The 18913-nt window shown below is 38.4% G+C and overlaps 4 protein-coding genes and 1 long non-coding RNA gene across 14 annotated transcripts; 2 read left to right on the forward strand and 3 right to left on the reverse strand.

Annotated features, from left to right (window-relative positions):
* Window positions 1-7457, reverse strand: LOC116928783 (PAN2-PAN3 deadenylation complex catalytic subunit PAN2). 10 transcript variants are annotated; one of them, XM_045177766.1, is made up of 23 exons: window positions 7108-7457; window positions 6874-6994; window positions 6748-6808; window positions 6560-6695; window positions 5828-6492; window positions 5592-5749; window positions 5232-5498; window positions 4853-5156; window positions 4600-4793; window positions 4260-4526; window positions 4006-4125; window positions 3806-3931; window positions 3610-3735; window positions 3395-3549; window positions 3041-3085; window positions 2699-2920; window positions 2495-2604; window positions 2302-2423; window positions 1636-2217; window positions 1447-1545; window positions 1193-1373; window positions 1080-1129; window positions 1-209 (listed from the first exon to the last, which is right to left on the reverse strand). In XM_045177766.1, the coding sequence occupies exons 1-19, from the start codon at window positions 7401-7403 to the stop codon at window positions 2158-2160; spliced, it is 3555 nt and encodes a 1184-aa protein (XP_045033701.1). In that variant the 5' UTR covers window positions 7404-7457; the 3' UTR covers window positions 1-209; window positions 1080-1129; window positions 1193-1373; window positions 1447-1545; window positions 1636-2157. The 10 variants fall into 10 exon arrangements, with proteins under 10 accessions (XP_045033701.1, XP_045033693.1, XP_045033699.1 ...); XM_045177758.1 differs by having other exon boundaries at window positions 5592-5752; window positions 7108-7456; XM_045177764.1 differs by lacking the exon at window positions 1193-1373 and having other exon boundaries at window positions 5592-5752; window positions 7108-7456.
* A 79-nt stretch (window positions 7458-7536) lies between these two features.
* Window positions 7537-13109, forward strand: LOC116928781 (DNA-directed RNA polymerase III subunit RPC1). Its single transcript, XM_032935886.2, has 17 exons — window positions 7537-7727; window positions 7797-7932; window positions 7991-9145; window positions 9240-9533; window positions 9611-9701; window positions 9756-10151; window positions 10218-10364; window positions 10433-10775; window positions 10851-11153; window positions 11213-11385; window positions 11445-11562; window positions 11632-11761; window positions 11819-11937; window positions 12025-12175; window positions 12240-12424; window positions 12489-12657; window positions 12727-13109. The coding sequence occupies exons 1-17, from the start codon at window positions 7684-7686 to the stop codon at window positions 12934-12936; spliced, it is 4164 nt and encodes a 1387-aa protein (XP_032791777.2). The 5' UTR covers window positions 7537-7683; the 3' UTR covers window positions 12937-13109.
* Window positions 13110-14509: 1400 nt separating this feature from the next.
* On the reverse strand, window positions 14510-15607 carry LOC116928809 (elongation factor 1-beta'). Its single transcript, XM_032935931.2, has 4 exons — window positions 15437-15607; window positions 15089-15314; window positions 14839-15028; window positions 14510-14779 (listed from the first exon to the last, which is right to left on the reverse strand). Exons 1-4 carry the CDS (start codon window positions 15514-15516, stop codon window positions 14625-14627), a joined length of 651 nt encoding a protein of 216 aa, XP_032791822.1. The 5' UTR covers window positions 15517-15607; the 3' UTR covers window positions 14510-14624.
* A 114-nt stretch (window positions 15608-15721) lies between these two features.
* LOC116928824 lies at window positions 15722-16407 on the forward strand. Its single transcript, XR_004397386.2, has 2 exons — window positions 15722-16078; window positions 16144-16407. It is a non-coding gene; the product is annotated as an uncharacterized LOC116928824 (long non-coding RNA).
* On the reverse strand, window positions 16220-18897 carry LOC116928797 (heat shock protein 60A). Its single transcript, XM_032935914.2, has 6 exons — window positions 18738-18897; window positions 18394-18561; window positions 17987-18322; window positions 17564-17922; window positions 17133-17478; window positions 16220-17070 (listed from the first exon to the last, which is right to left on the reverse strand). The coding sequence occupies exons 2-6, from the start codon at window positions 18559-18561 to the stop codon at window positions 16549-16551; spliced, it is 1731 nt and encodes a 576-aa protein (XP_032791805.1). The 5' UTR covers window positions 18738-18897; the 3' UTR covers window positions 16220-16548.
* Window positions 18898-18913: the final 16 nt, after the last annotated feature.

Raw genomic sequence — 18913 nt, forward strand, 5'->3', positions numbered from 1 at the left:
TCACGAAAATCAGGTTTATTTTTCTATTGGTCTAATAGTTTTTGTTTTAAACGTTAAAAAGCCTAAATTAAGTTGTTGCGCTAATAGCACTGTTTTCGTTAATTTTTGAAACGGCTGGTGTAATCCCTGCCAGGTACCCCACTCCAAGTGGTCATGTGGTGGTCTGGAAAACCAGACCCAGCTGCCCTGACGGATTTCCCTTGAAATACCTGTCAGATATTTGAGATAATAATTTTTTAGAAATTAGCAACATAATATAACTTGAACTATATTATATTTTCACTCTTCTGGGAATCGAACCCTGTACTACCGGCGTACCATGCCGATGCTCAACCACTGAGCTATAATTTCCGTTCTTCAATGCTCTATTTTTTCTTGTAATTTAAAGACAACCCTTTAACACTTAGAAAAATTTTTTGGTTCAAGATATTAATATATTATCACCTTGGATAATGTACACAATAAATTTAACAAATATTTTAATTTAATATATATTTACTTCCATTTCCATTATCTGAAACTTGAACACATGATTTCCAAAATCGTAAGCAGACGCTCTACCTCGTACCTATTAACCTCATACTGTATCAGGATTCTATTGTAAGTTAACCAAAATACCCAAAACAATATTATCGTATCGTGCCTTATCAATACAAGGAAAACTACTATGACTTTGATATAACTCGCGGCTCAATGGTTGAGTATCGGCAATGAATGTTAAAGGTTTCTGGATCGATACCCGAGTGAATAAATGTAAATTTAAATATGAAAAGTAACATCCAAAGAAAAACGCTGACATTCAAGTATTGAATACAAATGGAATTGATTCCTCGCTGTTACACATTTGAACGGTGCCCATCTCAACAGAGATTGGCCGTCGAAGTCCTTCTAAGTCTAATAGTAATAATATTGGCTATGTCGTGATTGTAAAAGTGATAGGTTTAAAGTAATATGTCAGTCATGCTGTCATTTGTAATTAGGCAATCTTTCACTCATCACATTGCATGCATCATGCAATGCTTTTAAAACATATATTTATTTACTATACTGGGAAAGCCAAGCAAAATCACCACACCCACCTGGTATCAACAGGGTGAAAGCAATTCTTGACACTAAAGCCCCATGGAATCTACAAGGCAATAGATTTTACCATAAATATACCAATGCATTTGAGGTTTTAAAAAATTGTTACATTAATGGCTTAATCAAATGTGATTCTTGAATGTAATGGTTCCCATTTAAACTTAATTCTGAGATTGCATGATTTTTAATTTATGGGCTATGCCATTGGTTAGTGATATTCTGGTACAGATAAAATAAGTTGCCTGGTTTAGGTGGAATGGTATTCTTTGTTTTATGTTGTAATTGTCACACTATATTATTTCAAAAAAAGTTATAAAACTAACTCAAAAGGAAGAAATTTCAGTTTACTTGGTGCTTCAATACCTAAGTTGCTAAAGACTTCCAGAATATTGTTAGAAGTAGAATAAATCTTGCAACAATGGTTGTTTTCTTCTAATTTTTCTTTATTCCTATTTTGATTCCCTTAAAGAAATCAAAAATCAACAGATCAGGGCATAGTATAATTGATTTTAAGTGTGTGAAATAAACACAAAGGTGGAATAGGTTGCTTACCATATACATGCAAAGGCAAGGGTTACAGCCGAATTCATTGCTAAGTGAATAATCCATTAGAATATCATCTCACTTCAAGGTTCACCACTTGCCGGAGCAAATGTCAAACGTTTGACGCGTACGATACAAGTGCTGGACAGTCTAAACCATTGTCCATTGACCCAAAAGCGGTGGGGCTGGCATCTGGTGGCAAAAAAGAGAAAAATTTATGTTACCAGAGCAGGGTAAAATTCAATTAAATTAAGCCCAAGAACTGAGGAACTCTGGATGCCAGAGGGACACCCCTCAGAACCCCATAAACAAAAATCAAATCAAACCTTTGCACCAATGGCCGACGCTCTACCAAAGCTAAAGATCAAATATAAATGCCAGCCAGATCAAAATAGCTTCGCGAAAAAACTGTATTGAACACATTACAGTATTTGAAAGAATGTTATAATATTACTATTGGTAGCTCTGTGATAGAGCTACCAATTGAATGAATAGCGACTGAAAAAAGGAATTAAAATGTTGAGCATTTTTCTATTCTTCATCTAAGCCAGGAACCATCCACTGTAACCGGCGCCCCACACTGTACAGTTCCTATTTAGATAATCGCGCAAAATGCCCCCGACATTTTATGATTAGACAATAAATGAATAGGTTTGCACCGTAAAATAAGTTTACCTGGAGAGATTCATTAAAAAGATCGTCACCCTTAGCTTTTAATTCTTGATAGCGGCGATAAAGACGAAGCGCTGTTCGAGCATCTTCCACAGAATCGTGGGTGATGGATTGGATTTTCAAACCTATTTCAATACAAAGCATTGCTTTACCTCAGTCGGAACTTGTACGATCGATTTTAAATAGTAGAACTTACCAAGAAAATGCCATGCCAAAAAACGAAGCGATATCATGCGTTGGTGGGGCAAATGGAATAAATGGACGGTGTCAATCACTTGACTGGAAGGTACTAGTAGGTTTATAACCCTACAGGTAGAGAGAGATTGAGAGGGATAAAAAAGAGAAGAACAAAAAATATATTGCGTTCAACCAAAATAATATTTAAAAAGATGAGTTTTACCTGAAATCATTTTTAAGTCCGTGGCCAACAAACGTTACGCCGTTATCAACCAAGAAGCGGAGTTTCATGTATGTTGACTTCAAGGTAGTTAAATGTTTTGACGATGAAGCGATATCCAGATCACCTGGTTGGATACCGGAAAACTTGGTCAAGTAGTCAACCACTTGGTCCTGTGTAGCGATGTAGTCATCGATGAAAGGTAAACCTTCCATGTTACCTTGACTTTTTACCCATAAAATAAAACGATTAATTTCTATGCCATAGAAAACATGTCCATGGGATGATGGTAAAGTTTCTTTGCAATAAAAAACTCTCTGGTTGTTTCACGAAGTAAAATCTCACCTCGAATATTCAACACTCGTCCAAGATAAACCGTTGCTGCGAAGCCTTGAAAATTGAAGCATAAAGCCAAGTCCGTAAAACAGGAAATCACAAGTATGACGAAGACAGAAATTATTGTTAAGACGATAGCAGAAAAATGGGTTATAAATATCTTGAATAGGATAGGAAACTACGGATCGTGTCGACTAAAGCCAGATTTAACGAAAGACTCAAAGGAAGCAGAAACAAGACTGAAGAGTATGCTTGAGATAGAAGTAAGAATGAAGGTACAGAGACCAATGACCAAAGATCACTAGTGTCACCAGGAACTATTCGGTTGAAGAAGTCTTCAAATATAGTGCAATGGCTTATTACCCTCTGATAACAGTCACGCGGGCAACCGACATCTGACTAGGTCTCACTGTAGTTGATTTTCCGTCACTGCGCAATTCCGCCTCTTCTTGGTTCAGAGTGACAAATTCGGCATCCATTGCCACTAAGTCTCCTTTACCAGGCATTTCATCGGTTGCCTTATATAACAATAATACAATTAATATAATGTTGGATGTTTGATAATCCTTTGATACTACCAGTGGGAGGAAAGAGATTCTTTGTAAGCCTTCCGATTTTTGGGCCAAAGATTTGTCTTCTTTGAACACATCTGCTGTGATTGGATTGCTTGGAGGGTCTTTTAAGTTAAATCCATTCGCCACGTCCTTCATACAATAGTTAATTTAATATTAATATTTAAAATATATGAAACCCAAACAACACACAAATTCTTACCGAATAAAACAGTAAACAAGGAAGCTTCCAATCAGGAAAAAAAGAAATAGCCTCATCTGATGTAATGGGATTTACAGCAAAATCATTAAAGACGAACCAATTGCTGGATTCATGCTCTTCCTTCGGCTAAAAAATTGCATCCATTTTTTTAAAAGTATAACTATTGTTTAAGTGGCCAATCTCACACATGAATCACTTACACTTATAGGAGATAAATAATCAGGAGGGATTTGTATGGTTGAAACCAAATGCCACTTCCCTTGATGTTTTGTTTCCAGTTTTGATTCGTCGATCCAACAGACAGCAGCTACCAAAGAATACTAGATTTCAGAAAGAAATAAAGAAAAGTAAAGGAAAACAAAATTATTTTTTAAAATAAAAACGTATTAAATTTCTTTTAAAGATGTTTGAACATCGGGTACCATGTTTCGACTACCCATAATTGGTAACTAACCGACAAGAATTCATCCGGGTTTTCGTTTGGTTTCATGCAGACCAGCCCTCCTTCTGGCTGAACTTTACAACGCAGTTCAGAAGGAACCAAATGATTCGAAGATATTCCCGTGAAACTTGCACTGTGCTTCATAGGTTGCCCTCCATGTCCAAACTTGCAGTTAGGTCGTGTGCATTCAAGCCCGTACTTACATGGCTTTCCTTGTCCAAGCTGCGACTGGCTTTCCGTCGAATCGCAACCATCTACTACTTCGGGATCTAATAAATACTGATGAAACCATTTCAAACATTAGCTTTCTTAGACCTACTCTGCCTTTTGAAATAAAATAAAATAAGCTCACTTGAAGCTGATCTGACCAAAACCTAAAGCCTTTATAAGTATCGTTTCCGCAAGATAAAGCAAGTACTGGTGGTAGCGCAAGGCATCGTCTCCTTTGTTGGGTGATTTGATATTTTTGACAAATATCGCACCACGCCGGTGTAATGTTCGTCACGTCAAAACTTTTTTCGAGTACATTTTCGAAGCTCTGGACACCTATTCATGAAAAGTAAGATGTGAATAAAGGTATGAAGATGATGCTCGAATGTAACGACCTTCTAAGTCTTGAAGGGTAAGCGAAGAGAGAAGGACGAGAGACGTTTTCGAACTTTCACTTCCGCATTTTGTGCAACGGCTTGTCTGCTCTTGCTCCACTCCGAACAATTTGGAGATGGGAGAAACTGGTGAGAGACCATCTTCGGACGGTGAAGGATCTCTTTCACGTTTAACCGAGTAATCCGTACCCTCTCTATTGGATTCAACTAAACCAGACACTGTTATTGCGGCTGATTCTTTAGCTATTTTGTTTTGGGGCAATGTTTCGCTGCTGAGTTGCTGAAGGATAAACCGTGCCCAGCTCTGTGGAAACATTAAGTTAGAAATTCAATAAGAAGAACTTCAGGGAGAGAAATTAGGTAAATTTTTTAAAGATACCTGAGCAAGACGCGGAAGAGTACTTTTAATTTTGATTTCTGGATGATTCTCTGCCACCAAAAGGCCCATCGCGGAAGCTTCCGGTAAAGTACGAAAAGCTCGAAGAAAATTGGACGGTTGCACTGTAACGGGTGGGCCATTCGGATCTTGATTCCTACCAACATCCAGCATGTGAAAGAGGAATGACAATTCGCAAGCAAGGCAAAACTCCCGGTTGCAGCAATGCTCCAGCAGGATGCGACGCAAGTCAGGAATGAAATATAATACCTAAATAGAATAATCGAATGTTTTCACTTACGGAAAAATTGTGCACACGTACGTTTAGAGTGTTTTGAAATATATGTCTAAACAGTTATGCACCTGCAACAACGAATTTGCATACGAATATGGAAGTGTGTTATCTAAACCACAGAGAGGAGTGGAATTGTAACGAGCCAATTCGTTTTCATCAAGCCCTCCTTTTGTGTATCGCATCTCGATGTGACGGTAACGTTTCCAAACTTGATAGCATTCAGTGTCTTCTGAAAAAATACTTATAGGCTAATAGAAACGTATCGCAAATATTTATTTATTTATTATTCTTTTTTTTTACATACCTTTTGAATGCGTCGAATCACTTCCAGAATGTTTTTGACCACGCTGTGTTCGTTTTTCAGTTGAGTACGACACTTGATTAGGTCTGTGACCAGCTGGACTTGGAGCATACCCAATGGTTCCAACCATTCGCATATTGGCTAGGATGGCGTGATCAATCGGTGGAACCTTGCGGAACTTCCTGCGTGTAAACTGTTCGGGCCAGTCTGATAACAGCGGTTCACTGTGCTTCAAAGGAAAAGGGATTGAAGTGAACGGCGTTGTTATGTCGTCCATGTTTATCGAAACCGGAAGCGATTCCACAGGGTCGGCAAATTCAGTCGGTCGAGAAAAGCTGTTGAATAAAGCAGACGCGTTCGATGCGAAAGTATGTACATATCCACCGGCATCTCCCACAGCTAAGCATTGGCAAGAGGAGGAAACTTCAAGAGCCATGCACATAGCACCTTCATTATTCACTTGGAAAAGTTGCAGAGCTGAAGCAGCAGGGGCAGCAGCATCCACAATTTGTAGCTGTCCCATGGCGGATATAACAGCCAACTGGGACGAGAAGGCTGGCAAAAATCGTAGCAAAAACGGTTCTCCTACAACAGGAACTGGGCTAAGGGCTCGTAGCATTCTCACATCATATATTTTCAGAAACCGATCCGGAACGACTCCTCCAAGCCTGTTCATACGTTTAATTTTGGCTTAGATTGGCTGACAAAAAAATACTTGATTTAACATAAAGGTACCTGGAAGAAAATCCACAGGTCACGACCAAATTATTGTGAACATCAAAATCTGATAGGCTTTCCGTATGTGCTACGAATCTATGTTCTTCTCGTAAAGTCCGAGGATCCCTTAGTGATACAGAGCCACTGGCATCACCTAAATTCATCCTTTTATAGCAAAAATTTTGGAAATAAATAACATATTATACCTGAGCAAATAAACCGTGGATGATGTCGTAGAATTGCACAGCCTTTTTCTCCTACATCAAACTTTTGCCATTAATTAACAAAAATTAAGGATAAGATATGGGGAAAAAGTATGAGATCTTCTTAACCTTTGTTGTTTCCTTTGCTGTGATTAAGTCAAATTCCACTAAAAGTGGTTGGTGACCACCAAGAAGAACTTTGGTTTGTCCCAGCTGTAGCACACACTGTAGATCTTCAAAATTATTTGAACTGTGGAAAGCAAATGAAATTATTTGTTTGTTTTCATGGTGTTCAACTCATCCCATTTTGTGTGACCATTCCCTGTGAGTACTATAAACATCACAAAGGCAATACATTCAAACCTGTAACTGAAGAGTGGAACACCTCTTCTTTGCTGGCATCTCAGAGTATTTGGAGTTACTACCAGTAAACCTGCATCCAACGAAACCATATGTCTGATTTCTTGTGACGCGTGAACTTGGAATGATGTGTATTTGTGCAGAGAGGAGCCATAGTAGCTTGTGACATGCCCTCCTTGATTTCCAACCCAAAGAAGCTCTTCCTGAAGATCCCAGTGAATCGCAGAAACACCAAATCGATCACCACCGTCAATGAGAATTGAAGATTTCTCTGTAAACACACCAGCATTGAAATCCATCTTCAACTTTTCAAGACATTTCGTTTCTAATGTCAGAGCGAGCACTACCTAACGAGAGAATATTTAACTTCAGGATGGAAACAGCCGACAACAGGACCAGTGTACAAAAAGTTAGTTTTGAAACAAAATTCATCACAGTGTGAAAGCCTATCTTGGTCGAATTGGCACCGGTTAACCACGTGTTTTTACCTCGTCATTTTATTAATTTTTTTAATTTTTAGTCTTTTATTTCTTCTTTTAATTTCTTCTTTTAAATATAACACAAAATTAAATAAACAAAATGGTTAAGGAACAATACCGAGAGACGGACGTCATTAGAAAAATGCAAGTATATTTACCTGTATTTAAAGAAGTCCCAATCTAATTCGTAAATATCCAATGATACGCATTTAGTGCCAGAGTAAGCTTTGGAATTGAGAGTCCACAACAAATACAGCAACAAGCCCATATTCAAATAGTAGCTCAGAATTTGTACAACCGTGATGCTTCTCGAACACCTATGCAGTATGGAATGCTGGACAGGAGAATGGTATTTTTCTCAAATAAGTTAAATAAGTATTTTATCATATATTTTGTTTTTGTTTTAGGGAATGAGTGTTAAAGATGCAATATGTGGGACATGTGGAAAAGGCTTGGCAGAATGTGTTGGCCATTTTGGCTACATAGATCTGGAACTCCCTGTTTTCCATGTGGGCTACTTCAAGGCTGTAATAACAATACTTCAAACAATTTGCAAAACATGCTCCCATGTTTTGCTAAATGAGAAAATGAGAAAAGTTTATCGAGCAAAGTTAAGAAACTCAAAGATTCCATATTTGACCAAGAAAGCTTTGAGGAAGCAAATTCAAGAAGTGTGTAAAAAAGTATCGTGTTGTCCCAAGTGCAACAATATCAATGGAATGGTCAAGAAATGTGGTATGCTGAAAATTTCTCATGAGAAGTTTAGAAGTCTTAAAAAGGATAGTGTCATTGTTAAGGAAGAACTAGAAGCTTATGAGAATGCCATTCATTTCAACAAAGAAGTTGAGCCAATGGTATCATCTGGATTGATCAAGATATTAAATCCTCTAGAAGTTCTTCACTTACTTGAAAGAATTCCCGATGAAGATATTCAATTTCTCGTGATGAATCCTGAACATGGACATCCGAAAGACATGATTCTCACTCGTGTACCAGTCCCTCCGGTTTGCATCCGACCTTCTGTAGTATCCGATTTGAAATCAGGAACAAATGAAGATGATTTAACAATGAAACTGACAGAAATTGTTTTCTTGAACGATGTGATAGTTAAGCATCGCCTCTCCGGTGCCAAAAGTCAAATGATTCTGGAAGACTGGGATTTTCTGCAACTACAGTGTGCCCTATACATCAACAGCGAATTATCTGGCATCCCGTTAAACATGCAGCCAAAAAAGCCATCACGGGGCTTAGTTCAACGTCTCAAAGGCAAACAAGGACGATTTCGTGGAAATCTTTCGGGAAAGCGTGTAGATTTCTCCGGCAGAACGGTTATCTCACCTGACCCAAACTTGCGGATTGATCAAGTTGGCGTTCCAGAATTAGTTGCTAAAATCCTAACATTTCCTACTCGCGTCAATGAGGCTAACATCGAGCTTATGCGAAAGTTAGTTAGGAATGGTGCAGACATTCATCCTGGCGCTAATTACCTTCAGGAAAAAGGTTCAGACCTGAAAAAGTTTCTGAAATATGGAAACCGCGAAAGTCTTGCCCGCAATCTGAAGGTAAAACATGATTAAACGTCTAATGAAATGCTTCTTTAATATTTTTCTTTCTTTATCTTCTTAATTATTTTTTATTTTTTTTTTTTTTCATTAGTTCGGTGACTTGATCGAAAGGCATATGATGGATGAAGATATAGTCTTATTCAACCGCCAGCCATCTTTGCACAAGCTATCTATTATGTGCCACCGAGCAAAGATTTTACCGCATCGTACTTTTCGCTTTAACGAGTGCGTCTGTACGCCCTACAATGCAGATTTTGACGGAGATGAGATGAATCTTCACCTTCCTCAAACAGAAGAAGCCCGAGCAGAAGCCTGGATACTCATGGGAAACAAGTATAATTTGGTCACACCGCGCAATGGCGAATTGTTGATAGCAGCTATTCAGGTGAAAACTTCGCAGCTCAGCTCTAAACTATTCGATAATAAAAATGTAACAAAATGTAAAGTAATAATGTTAAACAGGATTTCATTACTGGAGCGTACCTACTGACGTTGAAGGATGCTTTCTTTGATAGAGCCAAGACCTGCCAAATGGTTGCATCAATGCTTGCTGGTATGCCCTTGATTAAGATATCGTTTGACAAATTAATATAAACTTACCCTATAGGTGATGAAGTGAATATGACGATTAAGCTGCCGCCTCCGTGTATACAAAAACCGGTTGCTCTCTGGTCAGGGAAACAGATTTTCAGTTTGATACTCCGTCCGAACCCTGGAGATCGTATTAAAGTTAATCTTAGAACCAAGGGGAAGGAATATTCAAAAAAGAATGAGGAACTATGCGCTAACGATGGATTCCTGTTGGTCCGAAATTCTGAGTTGTTAGCCGGATGCGTAGACAAGTCTACCATTGGCTCTGGTTCTAAAATCAACATTTTTTATGTACTCTTGCGTGACTATGGAGAGGATTACGCCATCCAGGCTATGTGGAAACTCTGTCGTGTAGCTTCGTATTACATGATGAATCGAGGATTCTCAATCGGGATTGGAGATGTCACACCTGGTTATATTTTTTAAATAATAGTTTTCGTTTGGTGTGAAACAATGATTTCATTATCCTTTTTCTCAGGTAAAACTTTGTTAAAGGAGAAGCAGGCGCTTCTGGACAATGGTTACGCCAAGTGCGACGAATACATTCGTCAACTTACCTTAGGTCAACTTCCATGTCTACCCGGTTGTAACGAAGAAGAATCATTGGAGTCGAAGATCTTAAAAGGTTTTTTTTTTCTTCATTTCTTGGTAGATGTTTTAAGTCAAACAATTTTCATTACCTTTTGTATGCAGAGCTTTCTGGAATCCGTGACCAGGCCGGAGAAGTTTGCAAGAAAGAGCTACATCCTAGCAACAGTCCTTTAGTTATGTCTAAAAGTGGATCAAAAGGATCTTACATTAATATTTCTCAAATGATTGCCTGCGTCGGCCAGCAGGCCTTAAATGGCAAAAGAGTTCCGAATGGTTTTGAGGATCGCAGTTTGCCTCACTTCAAACGGCATTCGAAAATCCCGGCTGCAAAAGGTTTTGTCTCAAACAGTTTTTATTCGGGACTGACGCCCACAGAATTTTTTTTCCACACCATGGGTGGACGTGAAGGATTGGTAGATACTGCCGTGAAGACTGCCGAAACTGGGTATACTCGTAGCTTAAAATTTTAGTTGTGATGGTGCTTACAACGGTCCTTATAAATTAAAAAATTGCCCTTAAGGTACATGCAACGGCGACTTGTAAAATCATTGGAAGATCTTTGCTGCCAATATGATTCTACCGTAAGGAACTCCACTGGGGAGATCATTCAGTTTGTTTACGGAGGGGATGGACTTGATCCAACTTACATGGAAGCGAAAGATCGCCCTGTCGATTTTCAACGATCTCTTGACCACATCAAAGCCGCGTCTCCGTATGCCGATGAAGAACCCTTGGATCATGTGGAATTGCAGCAAGCTTTTAACACAATTATGGAGACGGATCCATTCAAATCACTTGGAGTCGACTTCCAACACGAACTGCGGTTAGTTATCTGTTTTCCCTGACGTTTTCAATTTCTTTAATGTTGTATGCGCTTTGCAGAATTTTCGTTGAAAACCAAGTTAAACGAATCAAAAAGGTGCGAGAGCGTTACAACATGGAAGGTCGGTCGCTCCTTACAGTTGAAAAACATCTTGAGCGTATTACCGTAGGTCAACTTGTAGAGTTCTGTGAGTTTTCGAAAGAGAAGTATCAACGGGCTAAGATTGAACCAGGTATCAAATTGTAGACTATTGTCACGCTAGATAACTCAAACCTTCGTTTATTGTCAAAGGTACCGCAGTTGGAGCCCTCTGCGCGCAAAGTATTGGAGAACCGGGCACTCAGATGACGCTGAAAACTTTTCACTTTGCTGGTGTAGCATCGATGAACATCACTCAGGGAGTTCCAAGGTACACCCCACCCCCCTCTCTTTCGTTTAAGAATTGCAGCTCAAAATTTAAGTTTCTTCAATCTTTTAGAATTAAGGAAATCATAAATGCTTCAAAAGCCATCAGTACGCCCGTTATTTCCACCAGTCTCTTAGTAGATAACGACCCTGAATACGCACGCCGTGTAAAAGGAAGAATAGAAAAGACGTTACTCGGAGAGGTAAAAACAAATAGTTTTGCGCTTTATAACTTTATATCTGATCATTACCTTTAAAAGGTGACGGAATATTTCGAAGAAGTTTATCTCCCCGATGACTGTTTCATGCTTATTAGACTGGACATGAATAGAATCCGTTTATTGAAACTTGAGGTGGATGCAAATTCTATCCAGTGGAGGTCTGAAAAAAACAAGCATTAAAAAACAATACTTTAGTCATTACTATTAATAATTTGAATTATTATTACGATTTTTCCCGATTTCAGTCTCTGCACGTGTAAGCTTAAAATTAAACCGTCGTACATTAAAGTGGTTAGTGAAACGATAGTTATTGTCAAACCTGCTCCAACTGCGAAGTCATCAATGTATCACGTGATGCAGAACCTCAAAGAACAACTGCCTAAGATCGTCATTAAGGTTGTTACCATAATTCTATATACAACGTTATGTCTTTTTAATTTATTTTCATTTCTGGATACAGGGCTTACCAACCGTCAGCCGAGCAGTTATTAATGTCGATGATAGAAAAAAGCCACCGAGATATTATCTTTTAGTTGAGGGTGACAACATGCGCGAAGTCATGGCGACTTACGGTGTAAAAGGAACTTCGACTACATCCAATAATATCCTAGAAGTTTTTAGCACTTTGGGAATCGAAGCTGCCAAGTAATTTGAAATGCCCTAAAATTCAAAGTTCAAGTTAATTAAATTTTCCTTTTCAATAATCTAGGGCCACAATTGCTAAGGAAATTCAGTATACCATGGAAAGTCATGGCATGAGTGTAGATCGTCGTCATGTCGCTTTATTGTCCGATCTAATGAGTTGCAGAGGCGAGATATTGGGAATAACAAGACACGGGCTGGCTAAGATGAAAGAGTCCGTTTTAATGTTAGCATCAGTAAGTTCGCCAAATAATTCTTACGTGATTTGAACTATAAAGGTTCTATTTTTTTTTACTCCACGCTAGTTCGAGAGAACATCCGATCATTTATTTGACGCGTCTTACTACGGCCAAGAAGATGAAATCACTGGTGTTAGTGAGTGTATCATCATGGGGATTCCAATGTCCATAGGGACAGGAGCTTTTAAACTGCTGTACAAAACGGGGAAAAAAGATCCACCAAGAACAAGGCAACTCATCTTTGATGTACCGGAGTATCATGTACCAATGGTGTAGCTCCATGCGTAAACGTGTTTGATAGTCGAAACCTAACCGACTACAATTTAATCAAACTAAGTCGAAACATTTATTTTATCTTATACTGAATGCTTATGCATGTTGTGTAAATGCGTTGAACTAAGACTAAGACAACTTTTCTAAATATTGAAAATACATTCAAATTTACGGGATTCGTTGTGCCGCATCTATTCAAAGGGATTTACTAGATGCTTTTTTAGTTGGATGGCAAACTGTATAAAAAAAAAATCAAGGAAAACCCACTCGCTTATTTGATCACTCGGTTTTAGCATAAAATATCGATACCCCGCAAAGTAGTTCGCTAATATTATAGGTCGGAAGGTAAATAAGGAAAACGATGGTATAACTTGCAGGGCAATTCCTAAGATTGGCGATCAGTCCCCAACAAAAATTAAGTTTAAAACATCTACTGCTTAAAAACAAAAATGTTTTTTTTACATTGGTTTTACATCTGCCTTATCCCTGTAACTTCTACAAATTACTTGCTAATATTGTTTTTCATATGTGATTGGTAAGGTCAAATCTCATAGAAACTTGCCAAGGAACATTTCACACACAAAAATAAATAATTCTGAAATAAAAACATAAACAACCAAAAGCTAGAAATCTTTTAGAGACAAAGAACATATAAATGAAACCTGGTTCAATTATATAGTTTGTCTCAGCAGCTGGAGCCACAGGTAGGTAACAGTTTGTCTGAAAAATTGGTTCAAAATCCCATACCTATGCTCTGAAAAGTGATTTTTGTTTAAAATCTGAACAGTACTACGAAAAGGAAACAATGGCTCTTAACACAAACTATCTAGATTAAAGGGAATGACATTGTAACAAATACAGTAACTACAATGATTTTTTCTTCAATAAGAAAGTTTAACTAACAATTTCATGAACCAATTTAAATTTGTTGGCTACGGAAATTGCGTTTCTCGTTTTCAAAAAGATAATGCAACATGAAAACCACAATTTCCCGAAATCTACAAGAAACTTTTTGTTTTGTTCTATACCACGTTATAACCTTACCAATTATGAAAAATGTTACCGTAAGTCCATAGAGAAACCTAATAACGTTCCAGCCAAAAAGAATACCAGCCAATGACGATTCCATCCTGCATTACGTTCATAGGAACACAATGGACACTGATATGAAGAGCTATTGCCTATTAACTTGTTTGCTCTGCTGTTTCAATTTCAAATGGTTTATTTAAGTTACCTTCAAAATTGTTGGTTTTTATACAGTACACCAGCGTTGCCAATTCAAGGAAAATGTATGCATTTTAAGAAAAATTTGGCAATGGTAACATGGCAAATCGGAAATAGAAAATAGGCGATCAAATAATCGAAAACCAGAATAAGAAAAGGACTAAATAAATTATATTTAAATGCCTTCCTGAAATGGGAAGCTGAATTTCCTTGTCGTATAAAAAGGTAGATGATCAGCTACGCTAATAGATAAACTATTATTATAGACTTAGAAACAAATGCGACAGCGCTGTTTACGTGTTCATTATAACTGTTATGTAGATCTTCGAGAAATCTTAAATCAAATAAAAAATTCCGATCCAGCATGTGTATTCCAACCAGCCAGTAATGGTGAAACCAGGCACTTTGCATGATTAGCTTTCAAAATATCTGATAACAGATCCAGCTGAACTCACTCAAAACATGTTTTAAATTTTATTGAAAGCGGCAATATCGATGGATTGAACCAAGTCTTCGAAGTTCTGAATCTCTTCAGTCAGCCAATCTACTGAAACTTTGTCATCTTCAATGACACATCCGATTTGGAGTTTCTTGATACCATAGGCTAATGGTACAAATTTGGCTAAACAGACAATAACATACATTAAATACTGATCAGTCTAAAAGAATATGATAACTTACATTGACCCCAAATAAGTCCTTCACATGTGATGGTTCTGACAGATTTTTCCATTTCTTCCATATTTGTCTCATCATCCCAGGGTTTAACATCTAGGACAATGGATGACTTAGGAATAAGAGCAGGTTTTTTGGATTTTTTTTCACTGTAGGCTTTAATTCTTTCCTGCTTAATCTTCTCAGCAGCCTCATCCTTACCAATAAAAATAATTATAAAGACATAAGAACATCTACAATTATGAAGCAAGACTACCTCTTCATCATCAGAACCAAACAGATCAACATCATCATCATCATCATCAGCTGGCACTGGCTTGCTATCTGCTACTGGAGCAGCAGATGAGGCACTTGGAAATTTGCTGGTTTCAGACCCAAATGAATTGATGTGATTGTACCAACGAAGAGCATGAGGGTGGCTACTGGCAGGAGCCTTTCCCAGAGCTTTGAACGTCGTCACATCAGCCTGAGACGGTTCATATCTAAAAATATGAGATAGAAATGAAAAATATCGTAGCTGTACTAAAATACCATGCGTAAAGACTAGATAAAGAATATAGGTACCCGGTAAGACATATTTTATACTAGCAAACAAAATACGTACCCTTCAATGTAGCTTCTGTCGGCAAGATAATCATTTAATGCCTTAACACCTTTTTCGGTTTTAAGATCGCCGAACGCCATAATTAATCAGGTCTGGAAGGAAAAAACCGACTGAAGTTAAAAGTGCAACACGAGACTCGGCAATGGCAGACACCAAAGGGAACGTGTAACACGTTGCCAGATAAAAGCTGAAATCGTGTCTTGAAAATTGACCTGCGGGCACCGCGGCCCCGGGCAATAGAATGGGCAAATGGCATTGACAATCGACATGGGCGTTTGGGCAATGGGAAGAGAAGTTGGTGACTTGCTCACTTGCAGTACTTGCGGATTTATATTTAATAAAGTTTAATAAATACAGGAACTGACTAAAGAGTTACTGAACATTAACTGCGATAAGAGGCATATCGAATTTCTTAAACTCAACAATGTTCCGTACGCATCCAATGCAGACGCAACCCTGGATTACAGCATGACTATTATATTCCTGTCGGAAGTTTTAAATTTAACGCTATTTTGACTTTAATCACGAAAAACATGTCATTTGAAATAGATATTTGCTATTCCAAGTTTTTAATGTTCCCTGAATCTGCAATGACAAGCATGTTCTTTGTAACCTCAAATTGGCTATAATCAAACATAGCAGGTTATATAACTTTCCTTGTTTTCAACTATACCGAACAATTTGATTAAGATTCTTTTCCATTATAGGCATTTGGTGTAACCTTTTGACAAAATCGACGCCAGATTAATTATCCAAAACTCATCATCGAAATTAATACCAAAATATACAAAACTGTTCATTTATTTTTTTTTCCTTAGAAAGTTAGGACTTTATAATGATTTACTACGAAAAAAAAAAAACGATCATTTGTGTCTCCCATCACGAGCGCTTGTCGAATACTACGCTGTATGCTGAAAATTTTCCTTCCAGATCGAAGAATGACTCAAGATTGAAGAGCAGTAACATGATTGCATAAACTGGGATGTCAAACAGGACGAGGAATGAAAGTATCCAACAATTACCGCTATACAACTTGACAACACCACAACAATCGAGAAGGGGGAAGTAAAATAAGGGGCCGGAAACAAAACAACTGACTCGGATATGAGACTTTACATCATTCCACCCATGCCTCCCATTCCACCCATACCGCCCATGCCTCCCATACCACCCATACCTGCTTCGGCCTTGTCTTCTTTGGGGATTTCGCAAACGACACATTCAGCAGTAGTAAGGAGAGAAGCAACTCCAGCGGCGTCAGTAAGAGATGTGCGAACAACTTTGGTCGGGTCAATAATACCGCGTTCAATCATATTGACGTACTCATTTCGGAGCGCATCATAACCAATAGAGGCTTCCGAATCCATAACCTTGGCGACGACGACTGAAGCATCTACCCCAGCATTTTTTGCAATAGTCATGCAAGGCATCCTTAGTGCTCGACGAATAATGTCAATGCCAACTTTTTGATCCTCATTTGCGAAGTGTAGTTTATCCAAAGCTGGAATACAGCGAAGAAGGGCAGTACCACCACCGGGAACGATGCCTTCCTCAACGGCAGCTCGGGTGGCGCAGAGGGCATCGTTGACACGATCCTTCTTCTCGTTTACTTCTACTTCGCTTGAACCTCCAATCTAGAGACAATTGATTTTAGAAACACCATTTTCTCATGTTTCGATGAAAAATAAATGTATACCTTCAAAACAGCTACTCCAGACGCGAGTTTAGCTAGTCGTTCTTGCAACTTCTCCTTCTCGTACTCAGACGTGGTTTCAGCAATTTGATCCTTAATCATGGTAACCCGTTGGGCAATGTCCTCTTTACGACCTTTGCCTCTTAACAGCAAAGTGTCATCTTTGGTAACAACAACTTCTCCAACCTGGCCAAAGTCATGCAACTGAATATCTTCAAGTTTAACAAGATTTGCCTCATCGCCGAAGACCAAGCCACCAGTAGCATTGGCCATGTCATGAAGAGTGTTTTTGCGGTTGTCCCCGAAACCAGGCGCTTTAACAGCAACAACTTGGAGTCCAATTTTCAACCTGCACAACAATATATATATTTTTTCTATTAATGCTCTTAGAGAACAATAGAAAAAAAAAAAAAAATGCAAGCTGACAAAATCACCTGTTGACAACTAGCGTGCTAAGAGCTTCGCCATCGATGTCTTCCGCAATAATGACTAGAGGTTTGCGGTGTTGGTTTGCTAGTTCCAAAGCAGGAATGATTGACTGGATTGATGAGATTTTCTTCTCACTCAACAGCACTAAAGCATCCTGATATTCGACTTTTGCACCCTTTGCTGTGTTGATGAAGTAGGGCGAAATATATCCTCGATCGAATTTCATGCCTTCTATGACTTCAAGTTCATCAATCAAGGTTTTGCCATCTTTCACAGTGATAACTCCTTCACGTCCCACTTTGTTCATTGCTTGAGAAATCAATTTCCCTACTGATTCATCACCATTAGCTGAGATAGTGGCAACCTTGAATAAAATCAAATGTTGTCTTCAGAAACATGTCTGATACAAAAATTAGAAATTAAGGTACCTGAGCAATTTCTTCTGGAGTAGTAACTTGTTTTGACATAGCACGCAAGTTACCAATTACTGAATCAACAGCAAGCATAACACCTCGGCGAACTTCAACAGGATTAGCACCCTTAGTGATCTTTTCAAAACCTTCTTTTGCGATTGAGCGGGCCAAAACTGTTGCAGCAGTTGTTCCATCACCAGCTGATTCATTTGTGTTATTTGCAACATCTTGAACTAATTTGGCACCAATGTTCTGGAACTTGTCCTTCAGTTCAATGCCCTTTGCTACAGTCACACCATCCTTGGTAATTTTTGGTGATCCCCATGATTGCTCCAGAATAACATTACGTCCCTGTTAATAAACACATAGTTAGTTAAGTTTGAAACAATCTGAGAGCAGAAAAAATACACTTTGATATTTACCTTTGGCCCCATGGTGACTGCGACAGCATCAGCTAGGACATCTACTCCTTGCAACATGGCTGCTCTTACTTCGGCTCCAAAACGCACATCTTTAGCGTAAGCTCTGTACGATTGGGGAGCAATTTGGCGAAGAGCTGCTGTTCTCAGAAGACTTGGTAGCCGATACATCTTTGAAAAGAAGAAAAAAAGTGATACCGGTTAACAAATACCACGCATGGAACAAATCAATCATTAAGGCTAACTATCTCGCCTTTTTGAAACGAAACTGATCCTCATCAATAAGGATATCAATATTTGCAGAATACTGGTAACAGAAAGATAATAAAGAACATAAAAAACCTTACTTTTCAAATGATTGGAAGTGAGTTTGTCTGAGTAGTTCCCACGTGCAACGCTTGTCGACGATAGTACAACTGAATGTGAAACAGAAGACGAGCAGTACCTTCCCTAAAATAAAAAAGGGCCTCTCGCGGAAGCTTCGAGATCACCCTCACCATAATAATGTTAGCAAATACGGTGT

The sequence above is a fragment of the Daphnia magna genome, linkage group LG8 (assembly GCF_020631705.1).
Source record: "Daphnia magna isolate NIES linkage group LG8, ASM2063170v1.1, whole genome shotgun sequence".
Lineage (NCBI taxonomy): Eukaryota > Metazoa > Arthropoda > Branchiopoda > Diplostraca > Daphniidae > Daphnia > Daphnia magna.